A 19,269-nucleotide genomic window follows, 5' to 3' on the forward strand; every position below is an offset into this window, starting at 1 on the left:
AATTCAAATTATACTGATTTATAAATTCAAGAAAAGGGGTTAAATATCCAAGGGGGTGAATACTTTTTAGGGGTTATGTATGTGTGTGTGGGGGGGTATTTGACTGACAGCACTTATGTTAGGGCACTCGTCATATTAATAGCTGATGTCTCTCATGTGTTGGTTATCAGCCAAAACGTAGTTTGTACAATCAGCACCTTTGATATCAGTGATATTACAGTTGTGTAAAAAGCAAATGTAGACTGCAGATTCAATAACAGACAGTCCTCTAATATCAAAATACAGAAGAAATTTATATAAAGTGTTTAAGAAGCATAGAAAACAAACTGAAAATTTTGCCTGTTTGAACTGTTACCATTTTTCCAATATATTAGAAATCTTATCAAAGTGTGGCAATCCAGCATTACTTTACGCAATCCTTATCACCATGATTAACACTCATTTCACGTGACCATGCTAATTCATAGGTATGAAACAACAATGCGGCGAACAGAATTGTTTCAGCTGAGAGTCAATTGCAAAACCTGCAGAAACACAATAAACCTAATCAGATTAAAGCATTGTGTGTACAGAAGAAAAGTGTGGTCTTTATGTCACATAATGTGAACTGCAGATAATGAAAGCACAAGAGTGGATTGCAAACAGGGAGTGTGTCTCTGATTCACAGCGAGAAGAAGAGATTGGAGGTTACCTTTAACCCGAGCACCAGTCAATGCTTTGCTGTCTGCTTGATCTAATCACAGGTCAAAGTCTCTTCCACGAAACACTATCAACACTGTCTGTTTGTGCTGTTCGGTCTTTTCACCAAAACCCTTCGATACTTTTCCTCTCACCTTCTACTCGGGCTCTTCAGATCGTCTGAGACCCTCGGCCGCATCATGTTGTCTCGTGTTCTGGTGCTGTTCCTGGTGTGTGTCTCCACAGGCCTGGCTGCCACGCTCATCCAGGCTGCTGTGGATTCACCAGATGACGGGTCTGTTTTGCCTGAAACGCAGGCAGACGGGAGCCCAAATGAAGACCGTGCTGGGGAGTTTCAGTCAGAAGACGTTATTAAGGGAGGTGAAAAACCAGCAGAGACCCAAAGTGCAACCGAGGAGTCTGAGGACGATTCATACTGGGGACTCAACTCCATCAGAGACAGCTTTCAGTCGGTGAATGGATACTTTGACTCTGTACTGGAGCTGATGGGAGGTCGGGATGGTGTGTGTCAGTACCGCTGTAGATACGGTAGGTGAAATACCACTGTGGTCCTTTTCTGAAGCCTTTGGCACTTTGTTTACCGCACATTTGTGACCCTGGACCACAAAAACAGTCTTAAGGGTAAATTTTTCGAAATTGAAAATTGTTACATCATATGAAAGCTGGATAAATGAGTTTTCTATTGACGTTTGGTTTGTTAGGATATAGGACAATATTTGGTAAAGATATAAGCGTTTAAAATCTGAGGGTGAAAAAATATTTAAATATTGAGAAAATAACCTTTGAAGTTGTTAATCAGAGGCACTGTAACGGAACATCCACTCACAATTTTTTTATGTAAACATATAGGCAATATCATTCTTATGAATAATATCTACTAAATAAATAATTTAATAAATAAATGCAGTCTCCCGGTGAGCAGGCCAACACTGCCCTGCTGTGGCGTGGAACCCAAACTCCAATGATTGATTAATGGAGAAAAAAACTTTGGGAGAAACCAGGCTCAGCCGGTAGGGCCAGATCCCCTCTGATGTGTCATAGCTGAACTCAGTGACCCCGACCAAAAGCCACCGAGCAAAACATCCCAAAGAAGAGGGAGAGCCCACTACCCAGGAAGTCCCACTCGCCGAAACCTTGCAGGTCCAACCCGGTCCCACTCCACGATCGTCACCAGAAAACATAGGGACAACCAGGGAAAAATAGTAATGCCATAATGTAACTTTATTCCTCTGTTGTCCAACATCGACCACAAAACAAGACCAAACCAGACCCACACAGCCCCAACAATAAAATCCCCCAAACCACAACCAACAAGCCCCCTCACTCCCCACAAACACCCACCCAGCAACGTCCAATCAAGGTCACTGAATGCAGCTATAACATCAAACTGCTTCATCTGATGTACTGAAAAATATTTCCCTGACATATCTTCAAATATGTCATTTCCATTGTTTTTTCTCAAGATGCAGACTAGTCATATTTATATCAAATATGATTTATATCAAAGCGACCTAAATATCCTAATTAAACTAAGGCATAGTCCTGTTTTACGAAATATCTTGTCTGTGATACCGTGCAAAAGGCATTTTTATTATTTACTGTTTTCTACATAACATCATCCTACATAATTTAAAGAACATTAAAATCTTGATATCTTTGAGTAATTTCATTTCGAAGTTGGAAATCATAATGAAATGGATGCTTGAAGTCAAACTTTGATGCTCTTAATCGCATGAATAGATTATAAGATGTTAGTCTGGATTTCAAAGACAGGCTCATATATAAATCGTAATATGTCATCCTACCAGATCAATACAAATCTGCCTTGTTTTACCCAAAATAAACACAATCTATTACTTTAACCTTTATGTGTATATGAGTGTAAGTAAAAGTATTTTATAATCATAGCTTGTGCAGGCCAGAAATTGTTTAAACCATTTCATCTGTTTCATTATACGTCATTTATTTCTTGTACGTATATTTTTAATGCTGCGTGACATTTATGACACAGTTATTACAGTGTTTATTTAATGTCATGCAAAAATTTAAATGCTGACTGAACATTTGGCAGATGATAAAATGCCAAAGCTACAGTAAGGGAATAAAATAGGTGTAGCATTTAATCTTGCTTTTTCAGGGTTTTGACTTCCAATGACAGCAGGAATGAACCATTAGGAGCTTTGGGATGTTTTCTCATGTGCCAGTCAACCTGGGGTCTGTCTGACTGATAAAACCAAAATTGGATACAAAGTAAACAGTCAGATTTAAAGGGATCCCTTGACTGTAGCTCTAAATTGCTTAAGATATCGGACCGGAAAGACATGATACTGTGTATTAAATACACGCTACCAAAACATTTATACGTCACCAGCACCTGTTCAGAAAAAGTAATGTAATATTGTGAAAAAATAGAAAACATTATTAAACACCAGAAAAACTATCATCAGAAGATTAACCAAACTTTGTTTTGTTTTTGTCTGTCTCTGTTGTGCAAAAATAAGCAGTTGAATTAGACTTTTAACAATGTAATTTTGAAGTGATGTGCCAAGTGTACTTTAATAACATTTCATTTTTCTGTATATTTATGTGTTCATGGTACTGAAAGGTGTTACTGTATATAAATGCAGACCATAATTGAGATGTATTTTTTCTCAGGTAAAGCTCCTCAGCCTCGTCCTGGCTATCAGATGCCTGAACCTGATGGCTGTAGCACCACACTGCTTGGCTTCCAGGTACCGGACAGTGTATGTGTCTCTTTCTATCTACTAACATAAACTCTAATACTTTCTTTACATCCACCCCAGTGCATGACAGAATATAAAGGGGTCAATTAAATGATTGTTTACTCAAAAACTAACATTACTGTTCTGTATGTCATTATTCACTGACCCTCATGTCAATCCAATTCTGGGTGATTTTCTTGCATCTATGGAACTAAGTTTATACTTTTTTGTGGTCACCAGGGGCTGTTAAGATCTATAAATAAAGCAGCATAAATAAGTCCTTAAAAAAGTGAAGGGTGTCATTTTTGGTGTGCAGTGACAACTATTAGTATGCAATTCTGCAATTTACTTAAATGTGGCTTTGCAACACTATACAACTTTTTGACTTCACTCACCTATCTCACCAATAGCATGTGTTTGAGGCTACGGTATGTGTAATGGACTGTATAAAATAGGTAGTGTCACATAATCTTAACTGAAATTTGTGCCAAAATTACCAACATTAAAATATGTTAACAGGATGTGATTTTTGCAGATGAGTTCGTTTGTTGCCTCTGAAATAAAGTTTAAATGGTTTCAGATAACGTTTATTATAGTAACAGTCATATCAATTACTTTAATGATAGTTTTATGGTGTTCAATTGGAGCTTGCACTTAGTCACCCTTAACGTGCACTAAACCCTTTATTAACATGTCCCTATAACATCCAAAAAATACATTTAGGTGTAGAATAGCACCAAAGGAATTCGATTTTCCTTTTTTTATTGTACTGAGTTAGTGTGCACTCAGACATTTTTGGTGTGGTATAATACAGATTATTTACATGTCTTTGAATTCTTATGTTGTTGTTTCGTGAATAAGCTGCAATGTGGTCCAGACCTTAGTTAGAAATCAAAGGTCAGGCTAGGTCAGACAAGTATTCCACAGTTTAGCCAAACTTACAACCGAAGAGGTTAGTAAAGAGCCTGAAGAGACGGTGAACGTCTAATGGGTTTCAGTTAAGCTGATTGAGAAAGTCTGATGGCGACCAGCCAAGCGGCTGATGGGAATGCTGTCAGGGTTAAAGAAGTCAAATGAGCCAATTAAGTTCCACACAAAGACTCAGAGACAGTCCTGTGGAATCTAATGCTCTAAAATAAATTTGACGTTTGAGGTGTCCACTCAGAAAGCACTTAATAAAGACTATATATCTGTATCCTCCAATAATATTGGCTACAAATTCTATCGTCTGTTTCACAAATTACGATCCGACTCTAACCTCCATTATAACATTTCATAAATAACTGATGCTCTGCAAAATAGAAACATTTATTATCCAAAAGCAATAAATTATTTTTGCAGCAGCTGAAGTCTTCACACATGAATTATATGCTGGCAGAGAGAATTACATGGCGTCACCATGTCTGGAAGGACAATAGATCATGTGCTGTAGGTGAACATGTTCTGTCATAATGTTCATTTAAGAGATGGAACGGTAACCACAAGATATCCACAATCCGTGAGTTGTTTAGAGTACCAAAGTAAGAAGTCAGACAAGGATGAGGACAGAAATCTCAAATATTTAAAATGCAGCTTGACATATTTCTTAAAGGGATAGTTCACCCCCAAAATTTTGTTTTTGTAATACTCACTCTCTAGTTGTGTCAAACCTGTATACATTTCTTTGTTTGGTTGATCACAGAGAAAGATATTTGGACGAATGCAGTAGGAATAATGACAATAGTAGTCGAAATTGCCCCAGAAATGTTTGCTGTCCTACATTCTTCAAAATATCTTCTTTTGTGTTCAACAGAACAAAAAATATTGAGCAATTACTTCAAAATATGATAGTCAATGGGGTCCAAGATCTGTTTGGTTACAAGCCTTCGTCCAAATATCTTTCTCTGTGTTCATCTGAACAAAGACATTTATACAGATTTGGAACAACTTGAAGGAGAGTAAATGATGACAGAATTTTTATTTTGGGGTTAACTGTCCCTTTAATATCCATTGTCTACATTCTACACGACACTGTACTCACCTGTAGAGTTTGCTGCACTGTATTTTTGACACTCTTGTTTTAATGTTGTGAAATGTACTGTTTCTCCGCAGTTTGATGTGGGTGTTCCAGCCATGACCAAATGCTGTAACCAGTTGGACGTTTGCTATGACACCTGTGGATCGAACAAGTACCGCTGTGACACCAAGTTCCGCTGGTGTCTCCACAGCATCTGTGGCGATCTCAAGAAGAGTCTGGGCTTAATGTCAAAGGTTGAAGGTGCGAAATGCTCTCATACCAACACATTCATGCCTCAACTCTGTTCCAAAACCCAGCGAGCTGCCTGTTTTTAACATTTTCACTGAAAGAGTTGTTGTAAGAGATTTCTTAAGAAGCATCGCAGGTACTTGCAACAGATTCATCACATAATGATGCATAAAAGGTGAAGAAACAGGAGAAATGTCAGTTATAATTTGAATTCATCCTACTAAAAAGTAGATGAAAATTCTAAAATTAAAATGCACTGTACAAATTGATTTTTTTTTACTTAAATTATTAAGTTACTCTGCCTTAAAATTTTAATTTAATTCAACATAAACAAAATATTTGTTATTACATGAATTAGATGCAAAGTTACGTCAACTAATATTTTTTATACTACTAAAAAATATTATTACCAATATTATTTTTGAAGGCAGCCAGGTAACTTAATTTTATAAATTAAAACCACTAATCCCGTGACCCGAGGTAGTTTGGATAAGCGGTAGAAAATGGAATGGAATGGAAAACCACTAATAATTTTTACAGGGTAGAAGATCTTAATATTGCATCCATTATTTGTTATTGTTTATGCTAATTAGAGCTTCATCACAGAATAAACATAAGAAAATAACATAACAACAAAATCTGTTTAGATTCATTGTAGGCAGCATTCGCTGTTCTGTCGAAGAGAGGTATTTTCTAATTGTTTATTATTGATAAATGATGCAGTGTGAATTGTTATTGTAATAACCTCTCTTCTTGTTTATCTCCAGCATGTGAGACGTTTGCGGACACCATGTATAACACTATATGGACTCTGGGCTGCAGGCCCTTCATGAACAGCCAGAGGGCAGCATGTTATTGTGAAGGAGACGAGAAGGATGAACTGTAAACACCTGCACAAAAACACATCATCATCAACACCTGTTCACACAACATCACAGCAGGCATCAGTATTAACATGAATACACTTCCAGTTCATATTTCAATACAACATCTCTCTTTTCTCACACACACTTTTTCCTTTGCATAAGATAAATTAAGGCTATTTTAGGACCATTCGGACAATTTGTAAGGTGTGGTTTTGATGACAATTAAGTATATTTTAACATAATAGTTGTCATTATATTCACATTAATGTAATGCGGTTATTTTTACGGTATATTTTTCTTCATCACCATCAAGTACAAGTCCAAAATAAATGCATTACACAACAACAAATTCAATAATATATCAATATATTGTTGTGAAAATGATGCCACAGTGCTGGTTTGTTAATTGAATTTTGTTCAACAAAATTATAATTTCTATTATTCGTTTTTCTTCTTTTGACTTGTGCCTTGTCAAAAGGGAACACTTGAACTAGTCCTGGTGGATTAGAGAAAACTAAAGAACTTAAGTTAATATTGTATGTATGAAAGTGTCTGTCAGACATACAGTATTTGCATTGTGTTTAGTTTCTACCTATGAGAGGACAAAATATCCATCATTATTCCCAGTCCAGGTTACATGAACATGGGTGCCAAAAAGTTTGCTGTTGTCATGATTTTTGCATCGAGATAAGTTTTCCTTTTTTTTCAAATATGTATTCTTAAGATAATAATAACTTTCTTATACCCATAAATACAAAAAGTTGTTTTGGTTTTTAATAATTAAACCTAAAATTTATATTTTACCTGACTGAACGTTAATAATAAAAATGTTTACTAGACTGTGAAAGGCAATAAATGGCAATTTTTATCATTTTGTATCATTTTTTCTTAGTAAAACGGTGCAGAACATATTATAAGCATTTAAAGGATAGTTGACTTTAAAAATTCTGTTATCATTTATTAACCCTTATGAGGTTCACCTGTATATGACTTGTTCTAATGTGGAACACAAAAGAAGATATTTTGAGAAATGTCTCGGTGGTTTTATGTTTCTACAATGAAAGTTATTGTTGTTTGGTTGCCAACATTCTTCTGAGAACACAAAAGAAGATATGCATACAGTCATATATAAATGTGGAATGACATGAGTGAAAAAGTGAAGGCTTTAAAAGCTTTATTGAAATCCTCAGGTTTAGTTGTGAACATTGTTTATTGAATTGTGAATGCTATACAATAAAAAAAAACAAATGTTTCTGTGCTCACATTGGCAGATACGCTTTACAATAAGCACTCCATATACTTCACCTAGGCTTTCAGAATGAGTTAGAATATGTTTATAAATGGTCTATAAATGATTTGTAAATGTTTGCTCAAAAGCAGTGGAAGGAAAAAATCATTGCAGAATAACAGATATATTATCAGAATGGCTCGGTTTTACCTCTGGGGTTAGTAAGTGAGTAAATGTGTGACTTGGTCAAAATGTATTTCTGTGTTTTTTGTTATTATGCAACAAATGCTTAGAGCTTAACTTTTTGAGGATTGGACAACTCTGCCTTGTTACTGATAAATGCCGGATTACTGCAGTTATTCTGTATGAATGTGTGTATATAAACAGCCCAAAATAGCCTGTAGGGTGTGCTGTTACGTTTGTGTGTGTACAGTATGAGTTTTTAACAGTAATACATGTTGGATGGTGATTGTGTCTCATGGGTCTGGTAGTATGTGAATGGGTCCACTTGACAGAACGTCTTGCTTCTGGTGCTGATCGACCCAGAGATCTCTCCTCAACCGCTTTCGACAGCCCTGTGTACAACGAGTCTCGCCTTGAGCCTGTCCACACACCAGCACACGGCAATGCAGGAACACCTCCTAATACACACAAATTGTTGTAGATTCACACTGTTTATACAGAGACAGGCTTGCCAGTTCTCGAATTGAAGGGGGGCTCGGGGGATACGGGACATAAGATTAAAAAAAATTGACTTAGTCCCTCAGATATTTTTATTTGAATAAAAATGATTATGACAAATGTGATTACATTCATGCAATTAATTATTTACAATAATTTATATAAAGTTTGTTTAGGGGCTGGTTGTCATGTCTCTTTAAATCTTAAACGCCCGCCCCACATCTAAAGACCGCAGGACATCGTTGACAGGACTTCTTGATTGGCATCACTACGGTGAAGCTAACTTCAGCTAAAAAATGGAGAATCATAAACCTTCATTTGCAGTCGGGAAGAGGAAGCTTCCCCACAACACTAACACCCAGACGGTCTTGTTATAATTTATATTTTTGATATCTAATAAACTAGTTTCTTGCATTTAAAGAAGACTTTTGGAACAAATATTATTATTAAAAGTTTCAATCATCCCGTTGTTTTTTAGGACAAATTTGAAATACTACATTGGTAAATATTGCTAGAATTATTCTGTTGGACCTTCGCTACTGTTCAAAAGTCATTTCTGTTCACCAAGCCTGCATTGATTTGATCCAAAATACAGATAAAGAATGCAAGCAGGTTTTTTAATAAATGGTATATAGTTTTCCATATTATTATCAAATATATTGTGTATTTTGTATGAATTGTATATTGCGAGACTAACCCCCTCCAAAAAAAAAACGTTTTATGGGGGGACCTTCAAGCACTGAGAATAGCACATTATCAACCGAAGGCAAGCCAACGTGACAGGAGTCAGCTTGATTTCCCAGCATGCACCGCTTACTCACTTTGTTGTCCTTGCCAATGAACTTGAAGACAGGGACCTGGTAGTGTTTGGAGAGCTGATCTTTAGCTGAAAGCTGACGCACGGTTTCATCTGAAATACAGCTGAGAAACATATGGCCATTAATACACAAGAGCTTCCAAATATAGACTCTGCTTCTTTTAAAGGTGCTGTAAGCTTTTGTTTTTAAATGTCAGGCATAAATTGTACCTTATATGATAATACAGAAATAGGTGTTCAACGAAACACGAAATCACTTGGCTGCCTTAAAATGTTGAATTGATGCAATTTCAAAAATATTAGTTAACACAGCAAGTTTATATGAAATTCATTAGTTAACTAATATTTTTAAGTTGAATGAACTCAAAGGCAGCCAGGTTACTTATTTTTTAAGTTTACCCCAAAAAGATTTATTTCACGGAACCCCTCGAAAGCAACCTGTTTTCTTTCAGCCAATCAGAGAATGCTCTCTGACTTTTACATGCTTGGATTGGCTGACATGTCCTCGAAGGGGAGAGTTTTGGGGAAGTCAAATTCAATTGATAAAAAAATAAACCAGAAAATGTAAAAATTGTAGTTTTATCTTAACCCGATACACAACAGTAAGCTTATAATGATGATTTTTATTTTGAGTTGAACTTAACTGGAAGTTTGAATAAAATTACTGCAAGCAACCTGCAATGTTAAGTTTCGAACAGAGATGGTGATAGAGAGGCAAAAGTTTCAGATTGCAGCTTTAAGCCGAAGTTAGCAAAACAGCTGAAAACTCTTACAGCACTTTTAATGGAGGGTACACTATCGAATTATCACTTCCCGAATGCTTGTGTCAGCAGATACATCTCTCTCAATACATACCCATCTTTAATGAGGTAGTATTTTAAGGCCTGGTCAGCCTTGGAGCTGGGTGTTGCAAAACAGCTTTCAACAAAAGCGCTGAGACCATCCACCCGCTCAAGAGGTTCCACGCCAAAGTACAGCGAGTCGCGCAGCCGCAGTTGTGGAGGCTGGCTGTAGGGTTCGGAAAACTCAGCGTTTTTAAAGAGCTCCAGAGTGAAGGGGAAAACTCCTTCACTGTGTCCCGCTAACTCAAGTGCCGTGTTGCGTAGGCTGGGCAGGTAACCGTCGGACACTTCGTACTGTCGTGGAAACTCGCAGGTAATTGGCAGGAGTAGTTTACTGGTGCGCACGATCAGGTCTCCATTACTGCCAGGACTTGACCGCGGCAGACCTGTCACCAAGTTAGTCCCAACAATTTTATCATCAGTGACCTGGAGAAGAGGGAAAAAATGGTCAGGGTCAACATAAAATAACATTTGTAAGAATCTCTAGCCATTTCACTAATATGATGTATTCATACAATAGGAGCCTACAACACTGTTAAAATATTATTTGTAATCTGTAAATCTGTAACATTTGCCTCTCTATCAACATCTCTGTTTAATACATGAAACTGCAGATTACATTACGCACTTAAAAGGTTACATTTGGTCTTCATGCTGTATTTAAGGCTGAAAAGAGCTTAATTGTAGTTCTTTTGTGCCCAATGATGAATGAACTTCATTATACCAAAGACTATTTTGAGACGCACTATTATAAGATTTACCTGCACTACAGTGCCGCAGCTCTTCAAGCTAAAGCGAAGGTTAATGTGGGTGCCATTGGAAACGCCACGACAGGAGGAGTTCGACAGAGAGAGCTCAAGCCCTCCCACCAGATCTTTGGGAACTGAGACCTCTATGGAGCTCGGATCACACTGGACAGGGACTGCGCACAGAAAAGTGTTTATGTGAGATCTACATATCCAAAGAGTAAGAATGTAAAAGATGTGAGTGATTATCTTACCCTGACAGCTGCGATTGTCATCCCCCAGCGTCAAGCCCCGTGGACAGTGACAGTAATACGACTCGTCCCCTGAGGAGCATCCATGGGTACAGCCTCCATTCATATGTTCACATCCAGCAATCTCTACACGATACCACAGATATCCACAACGCATGAGTAAAGTGAATGATTGCTTACAAATATGCTTTTCTCGCTGTACTTACCCTTACAGTTCTTTCCATCCACGTCCAGCACTTTACTCGGGCCACACTCACATCGGCGTGAACCCTTGGTGTTGATGCATGTTTCTGCACAGCCTCCATTCTCCTTCTCACACTCATTTACGTCTGACACAACACACACCAGAGCCAAGTTAAAAACGGATGAGTAGGTGGAAATGGAAACTGTGACTCTGTTCCAAAACCTAGCGAGCTTGTTGTCAACTGCCTACATACTAAAATCTGATTTCAATAGAGTTTGGTGTTAGCATGTTGCTAAGCTAACATGATAATACTCCAATAACCGTAAACCTACATTCCACAGACAAATTTTGCTTTAATGTTAAATTGTTTTTCAATGACTACTTACTATTATTAAACTCACACTTCATGCACCATTCTGGATGTTGAACTTTGCACAATGCATGAGAAAATGTAAGCTCCTTGTAATTCATAGTAATGATAGACATTACAAAGATTGAGAAACACTGTACAATAATCATGAAGAGTGTATAATAATCAACCACCATGTCAAAGGCCTTTAACAATACTGACATCGACAAGAAAAGTTTACTTCTACAAGTAATTGAACACACATCCATTCAATTGCACGAATTACAGTTGTGAAAAACAGAAAAAGTATGTGAACCCTTTGGGCTTACATGGATTTCTTCATAAATTGGTCATAAAATGTGTTCTGATCTTCATCTAAGTCACAACAATAGAGAAACACAGTCTGCTTAAACTAATACCACACAAACATTATACGTTTTCATGTTTTTATTGAACACAACATGTAAACATTCATAGTGCAGGGTGGAAAAAGTATGTGAACCTTTGGGTTTAATAACTGGTTGACCCTCCTTTGGCAGCAATAACCTCAACCAAACGTTTCCTATAGTTGCAGATCAGACCTGCACAACGGTCAGGAGAAATTTTGGACCATTCCTCTTTACAAAAGTGTTTCAGTTCAGCAATATTCTTGGGATGTCTGGTGTGAATCGCTCTCTTGAGGTCATGCCACAGCATCTCAATCGGGTTGAGGTCAGGACTCTGACTGGGCCACTCCAGAAGGCGTATTTTCTTCTGTTGAAGCCATTCTGTTGTTGATTTACTTCTATGCTTTGGGTCGTTGTCCTGTTGCATCGTCCATCCTCTGTTAAGCTTCAGTTGGCGGACAGATGGTCTTAAGTTTTCCTGCAAAATGTCTTGATAAACTTTGGAATTCATTTTTCCATCGATGACAGTAATCCGTCCAGGGCCTGAGGCAGCAAAGCAGCCCCAAACCATGATGCTCCTCCACCATATTTCACAGTTGGGATGAGGTTTTGTTGTTGGTGTGCTGTGCCTTTTGTTCTCCACACATAGCGTTGTGTGTTCTTTCCAAACAACTCAATTTTGGTTTCATCTGTCCACAGAATGTTTTGCCAGTAGTGCTGTGGAACATCCAGGTGCTCTTTTGCAAACTTCAAACGTGCTGCAATGTTTTTTTTGGACAGCAGTGGCTTCCTCCGTGGTGTCCTACCATGAAGTCGATTCTTGTTTAATGTTTTCCTTATTGTAGATTTGTCAACAAAAATGTTAGCATGTGCCAGAGATTTCTGTAAGTGTTTAGCTGACACTCTAGGATTCTTCTTCACCTCATTGAGCATTCTGCGCTGTGCTCTTGCAGTCATCTTTACAGGACGACCACGCCTAGGGAGTGTAGCAACAGTGCTGAACTTTCTCCATTTGTAGACAATCTGTCTTACCGTAGACACATGGACATCAAGGCTTTTAGATATACTTTTGTAGCCCTTTCAAGCTTTATGTAAGTCAACAATTCTTGATCGTAGGTCTTCTGAGAGCTATTTTGTGCGAGGCATGGTTCACATCAGACAACGCTTCTTCAGAACAGCAAACTCAAAACTGGTGTGTGTTTTTTATTGGACAGGCCAGCTTTAATCAACACATCCAATCTCATCACATTGATTGGACCCCAGGTTGACTGACTCCTGGCTCCAATTAGCTCTTGAGAGTCATTAGCCTAGGGTTTCACATACTTCTTCCACCCTGCACTATGAATGTTTACATGTTGTGTTCAATAAAAACATGAAAACGTATAATGTTTGTGCGGTATTAGTTTAAGCAGACTGTGTTTCTCTATTGTTGTGACTTAGATGAAGATCAGAACACATTTTATGACCATTTATGAAGAAATCCCAAAGCCCAAAGGTTCACATACTTTTTCTTTCAACTGTATATATTCTGTTGATTGTCCTCCTGTGGCTTTTTCCTCTTCTATATACGATTCAGAGTTCTTACATGCCTACATCAAATATAATATTACATAATAGAAAACGTCTGTGTCCAAAGACAACTGCCCTGTTTACTCACTGTCAAGACAGTCAATAGTTTCTGAAGCAATGTTTGGTTCCTCAAAACTAAACTGGGTTCAAACAAGTGTGGTTTAGGCAAAACCTCAGACATTGTGAAACGTTACGATGTAAACAAGCATTGTTTGCTGAATTCTTGGAACTTGGCCAATTTAATGCTATGAAGAAGTGTTTTGCTATTGTGACGGTTTGAGGAGCAGTGTTTTGAAAAGCGCCCATCACTACCGGCTAGAATAAATTCAACACACATTGTGTCATATAAACATTTATAAACACTCAAAAAAACAATACAAATTATTAAACATAAAACATTTATTTAAAAAAAAGTTATTTAATTAACTTTTATTTAATTAACTCAAAAATTATTTAAGTTTTTAATTTAATTAACTTTTTGAAAATTATCTAAACAATTATTAAGCTTTTAATTTAATTAACTTTTAAAAATTAGGTCAAAAATTTACAAATTAACTGCTTTTAATGTTATTTTATATATTATTTTATATTATATGTTATTGTATCCAAAAGCAAGTATTTCATTATAGTTTATTAGCTTATTGTTTATATATATTATATATTTATTTACTTGTTTAGGTTTTATATACAAGTGGTGTTTTACCTCAGGAAAGTTAAACAGGGTTCATACTTATTATTATTTTTAGCTTGAAAAATGAATAATGTATAATTAAAATACCAAAACTACATTATTTTTGCATTATGTTTCTAACTGTATTGTTGCCTTATATTCTGTAGAATTTTTTTCAGATGTATTCTGAAATATAGTATACTCTATAAATTAATGTAAAAACACATGTTTGCAATCTTTGGAATTCATTTTCCTAATAACCAAGGTTCATTACACCCTATATTTAGATGATTCAAACTTTTTTTATAGTGTACAAAACTCAGAATGTCCTTCTGAGTCAAAGGGATTTAGTTTGATAGCAGAGCAGCTTTATTTTGCCCTGGCCTTACCCAGACAGGTCTGAGCATCGGTTCCTAGAACAGTCCCACTAGGACAGCGACATTCAGGCTCCACAGGACAGTCAGCCCCATTACACTCCACCTCATCGCATATGTCATAGAAATCTGCAGGAAAACACACATCAAACCAGTCAAACACAAAACTCATCAGAAAGACCCAGTGAGACACAAGGAAGACTTACGGCCACAATAGACATGGAAACAGACGGAGGGCCGGGGAAGGCGGTAGACGTAATAACCCTTAGCGCAGGCCTTCACGTCCACACTAGCGGTCCAGTGACAGCAGTTGTTATTGAAGCTGGCACACGCGGGCACGGTGACAATGCCGTCACGGAGCAGTGGGTGGCTACCATTCAACCAAATGGGGGCATGAGTACCACAGTGGTTCTCTTCAATACAGAAGGTGGGCATAGCATCGCCGGCCATCCCCGTGAAGCGATACCATTCTCCGGCCACATTCCGGTCACACAGAGGGACTCCCGCTGAGTTGTTTACGTGGTAGTCGGTGTTTCGCCAGGGCTCGTTCAGACTGATGTAGGCCGAGCAGGGATCTATAACTGACCAGGGTAAAGACAAGGGGTGAAGACAAACATATATTGGTCACCAAATTGTGTTATTAATGTTCATTTTTTTTATTTATGTGCACTCAAAATCTCAATTTATAGCAATAGAAGAACCGTTACTTGGCTAACCTTATGTCTCCAATATTTTAAATTTAGACTGCGATGCCAATCTCAACCACTAGATGTCAATGTATCATACGGTTGTTTAAATGTGTCCAAACTGAAGGACTCATTCAAACAAATTGTTTATTTAATGAAATGAACATACTAAAAAACTCAATAAATCGTTTATTTAATACAAGTATTATACAATGACATAATAATATAAATGAATATTAACATAAATTTAATATAAATAGTTATATTATTAGACACTAGCCAAGCTCAAACCGGAAGTTCACTTGGGGTCAGGCGCGCACGTGTCAGACAAAACTGTCTTTTATGTTAGAAAGTGAAGAGGTACTTTAAGAAAAAACAGATAACTGTGATTGTTTATGATTTATGATTTTTATTGTGCATTTCAATTCATATCAGTCAAATTGCAATTGTTTTTTTTTTGATTAAGTAATAATAACTCAAATAAATACAGCTAACTAACAAAAAAAAACATAATAAAAACATGATAACATAATAACGTGATTTTAAAATCTGTTTTTGCAATACACTCTTCAAGTGTTTTTTTTAAACTGTTTTGTTTACATCTTGCAAAATGGTTTATAAACAATGATACAGTAGATTGGGATTTTTTGTAAAAAACCTCCTTAACATTTATCATATTCTTTGATTATACTACTGGCACAAAACTGACACTTCACTTTTTATTTTAACTAGCAAATCCTTCACAGTTAGCCAACATCACAACAATAGAACCAGCTTTACCAGTTCATTTAGTTGGTAAACAAGATGTCTTGCACCCGTGAGTAAGAGAGAGCTTGGTCTGTTAGTAGAGAACCTGATTCACCTCAGCTGGTTATCAGAGGTGAAGGGACGTCTCTGTTCAAATGGTGCTGAGTGATCAATACCACACACTGCACCCTTTCTGTCTCTCTCACATTCTCTATACACATAATTAGATCTTAATATAAAGTTGGGCTGCTCTGCCGGACCATAATAAGCACATAAAAAATGATGAAGCGTAAAGCGAGAATGAGGATTAGTCAGGAGGTGTCAGCCGGATGATGAGGCACAGAGGGAAATCTCTTCCACAGTAAATGATCAACAGGCATAAAAGAAAAATCAATGCTGGCAGCAAGACACTGTTCCTCATACAGGACACATCCAGATGAACTCACCTCATCATCTAAATTTAAGATGTTCAAACGGATCAGACCTTTTGGTTCAAACACACTATTGTCAAGTGGATGAACACTTAATTTCACACGTCACCCGCTGAAGTTTAATAAGGCAGGTTAGGGGTCTAGATCCCGAACCTAAAGTACAAACATTTTAATAGTGATGTTTGCCTTCGCTATGTGAATGTCAGACGTGTATGAGTTTCAAAAGCATTGAATCACAGGGCTCTCGGCACAGACAGACTATAGATAGGTTTATCTTTTAAGGATGTTCAGCTCATACAAGAACAGCTGGAGGCCAAGGATAAGCGGATGTTCAGGTCAAGACTGTTTTATGTAAACGATATATTACTGGACACTGCTACAATAAATCATCTTCTTTTGCTTTAATCCGCCTTTTTTCTAGAGTATGAAGACAATCAACTTGCAATTAAGAGGATTTCATTTATTATAGATTGAATATAATGATCTTTTCTTATTTGCTGCAGAGTTATTATAGTTTTGATTTTAGTTTTATTTAGTTTTACTAATATTCAATATTAGCTTTTTTACTTTTTTTTTTAAGTTCATTCTAGTTAAATTTTTAACAAATTTGGTATATGCTTTTATCATTTTATAATGTATCTGTTTATTTTTTATGTTGATAAATAATATGAATTCATTTTTACTTTAGTTTTATTTAAGTTTTTGTTTATTATTATTATTATTATTTTTGTCCTTTAAACTTATTTATTTTTATTTTTGAGGAAACATGTCAGTTTTCCCTTTAGTTACAGACAAATTTAACATGAGATGTTAATATCTATTTATATATTATACAATTCTTCACATGTAAATAAAGAGTTTGGTTCCAAAATCAGATAACTCTGTTTTTAAAAAATGTCATAAATCGTGTTTTTTATTGTGGATTCCAATTAATATCAATCAAACTGCAGTTGATTTGTTTTAATTTAAAGCATAATAACAAAAACAAATTCTAACTTAATAACAACAATAAAACACAATTAAAATGATAACATAAGACAAAACATGATTTTATAAATTTTATAAAAACAGAGTTATCTCATTTTGGAACCAAACACTACATATATTTAAAAAACATTAGATATTCATTCTTATCTTATCCACACGTTTTCCAAAATCACTTATATATTGCATATTGTTGAGGTGTGCTATTAGTTTTCCAAGTGATCAGACTGGAGGCATGACATAAATCTATTTAGAATCAAATATCATAGACACAGTATCTAATTGCGTCATTACTTTTGTGCCAGTAAGCAAACACAGAACAACATTACTGCAACCTACCAACCATATAACAACATGTCATTGTGTTTATCATGATAACTCAGAACACCTAGCAACTGCACATTACACATCACACTTCCACACTTTGTCTTTATATTACTGTATATTAAAACAACATGTCCTCAGTTGTGCAAAAAACTGTTGACTTTTTTAAAGCTGTATCAGAAATAAACATAACTGGTGTCTTTAAGAATGAAGCGTAAGTATTATCATTATTATTTTAGCAGAACATAATACATTCAACAATGTATTCTTACCCAAGGCCTCGGTTTTACACAGAGTATGTAGAAGAATAAGCAGGGTGAAAAACATGTCCAGTGGTCGAGAGGATTGTACAAACGTCAGATTGTGTTTGTCAAATAAAAGCAACATCTAGTCACTCCAGTCTTCACACTTCAGTTTGAGGCAAAGAGTTTTTGGTTTTTTTAGTGTGCTGCGTTATCTATCCTAATATGAAGGATGGCTCTGATAATGCAATACATGTAAATATTGTGTTTATTTTTCATCTTATGGACCGGACAACAGTCTCACCTTGACCTTTTCTTCTGTCCTTTGTCTGACAAACATTCCCGTCCGGATGGAGTCATGATCATCCTCTCATTGTCTCTGGAGTCTGGCTTATCCATCCCACCCTGATATGAGAGATCCCTGAATGTTGTAACATCATCATTTCCACCAATTAGAAATAATCTAGTGGGCTGACATTGCTACATGTCAGAATTTGCACATTTGTACCAGTAATTTTACATCTTTATAATTAATTTCAATATAATGTGATGTGTAACAAATACAGTATTTTTATTCACATTTTCAACATTGATTTTAACACTTCTTCTCTACTTGACCAAAACAATGTTACATTTTATAAACACTACCCTGCACTTGAAATTTAAAAGGTTCTAAATTGTGAAGCACTTTTATTTTCAAGAGTGTGCATATGTTTTGTGTCATATATTTGTTCTTTATTTGCTGATTTATTTTCGATATTTGAAAAGATGTGTAAATAATATGAAATAATATGTTTCCTATACATTATACATTATTTCCAACAATATAAATGTAAGTACTGAAAAATGAGTTTTTTTGTACTTGACATTATTTAACTTTAATATATAGAATATATATTGTTAACATCATTTTGTCTTTTTACTTGTTATTGGATCTTAACCCTTACACGAAGGAAAAATATTTTCACATATGTTGACTGTCAATATATCAAATAAGGTAAGATAATATAAAATTGAAAGTACATACAATAATAAACAATTTATTGCAATAAAAAAATGATATAAGAAATTGGCTCAATATGGAAATTTATTATTAAATATAGGCTACTGCAATTCCAGCCTATTCTTATTGTTTTTTTTTTATTTGAGTTTCTTAAAGCAACACTTTATAATTTATAGAACCTTAAAAAGAATGTCTCTAAAAGTATTTCAGTGGTAGAACAAC

General features: G+C 35.9%; 2 protein-coding genes across 4 annotated transcripts; one reads left to right on the forward strand and one right to left on the reverse strand.

Moving 5' to 3' along the window:
• Positions 1–735: 735 nt before the first annotated feature.
• pla2g12b (phospholipase A2, group XIIB) lies at positions 736–7,404 on the forward strand. 2 transcript variants are annotated; one of them, XM_056761087.1, is made up of 4 exons: positions 736–1,227; positions 3,355–3,443; positions 5,514–5,679; positions 6,435–7,404. In XM_056761087.1, the coding sequence occupies exons 1-4, from the start codon at positions 879–881 to the stop codon at positions 6,551–6,553; spliced, it is 723 nt and encodes a 240-aa protein (XP_056617065.1). In that variant the 5' UTR covers positions 736–878; the 3' UTR covers positions 6,554–7,404. The 2 variants fall into 2 exon arrangements, with proteins under 2 accessions (XP_056617065.1, XP_056617066.1); XM_056761088.1 differs by having other exon boundaries at positions 737–1,227; positions 3,355–3,431.
• A 286-nt stretch (positions 7,405–7,690) lies between these two features.
• On the reverse strand, positions 7,691–18,428 carry oit3 (oncoprotein induced transcript 3). 2 transcript variants are annotated; one of them, XM_056761081.1, is made up of 9 exons: positions 18,349–18,428; positions 14,837–15,211; positions 14,646–14,759; positions 11,305–11,427; positions 11,102–11,224; positions 10,863–11,023; positions 10,115–10,527; positions 9,264–9,363; positions 7,691–8,402 (listed from the first exon to the last, which is right to left on the reverse strand). In XM_056761081.1, the coding sequence occupies exons 2-9, from the start codon at positions 15,078–15,080 to the stop codon at positions 8,238–8,240; spliced, it is 1,443 nt and encodes a 480-aa protein (XP_056617059.1). In that variant the 5' UTR covers positions 15,081–15,211; positions 18,349–18,428; the 3' UTR covers positions 7,691–8,237. The 2 variants fall into 2 exon arrangements, with proteins under 2 accessions (XP_056617059.1, XP_056617058.1); XM_056761080.1 differs by lacking the exon at positions 18,349–18,428 and adding an exon at positions 18,075–18,324.
• Positions 18,429–19,269: the final 841 nt, after the last annotated feature.

This window comes from Triplophysa dalaica, chromosome 11, assembly GCF_015846415.1.
Source record: "Triplophysa dalaica isolate WHDGS20190420 chromosome 11, ASM1584641v1, whole genome shotgun sequence".
Taxonomy (NCBI): domain Eukaryota; kingdom Metazoa; phylum Chordata; class Actinopteri; order Cypriniformes; family Nemacheilidae; genus Triplophysa; species Triplophysa dalaica.

What these genes read in the sequence shown, in the direction of transcription:
- pla2g12b (XM_056761087.1), top strand. Translation starts at nt 879, where the DNA reads ATGTTGTCTCGTGTTCTGGTGCTGTTCCTGGTGTGTGTCTCCACAGGC. An exon ending in GCTTCCAGGTACCGGACAGT is followed by an intron (nt 3,444 to 5,513) that starts GTATGTGTCTCT and finishes GTTTCTCCGCAG; the next exon opens with TTTGATGTGGGTGTTCCAGC. An exon ending in CTTAATGTCAAAGGTTGAAG is followed by an intron (nt 5,680 to 6,434) that starts GTGCGAAATGCT and finishes GTTTATCTCCAG; the next exon opens with CATGTGAGACGTTTGCGGAC.
- oit3 (XM_056761080.1), bottom strand. Translation starts at nt 18,189, where the DNA reads ATGTTGCTTTTATTTGACAAACACAATCTGACGTTTGTACAATCCTCT. An exon ending in GTGTAAAACCGAGGCCTTGG is followed by an intron (nt 15,212 to 18,074) that starts GTAAGAATACAT and finishes TACCCTGGTCAG; the next exon opens with TTATAGATCCCTGCTCGGCC. An exon ending in TGACAATCGCAGCTGTCAGG is followed by an intron (nt 11,024 to 11,101) that starts GTAAGATAATCA and finishes TTCTGTGCGCAG; the next exon opens with TCCCTGTCCAGTGTGATCCG.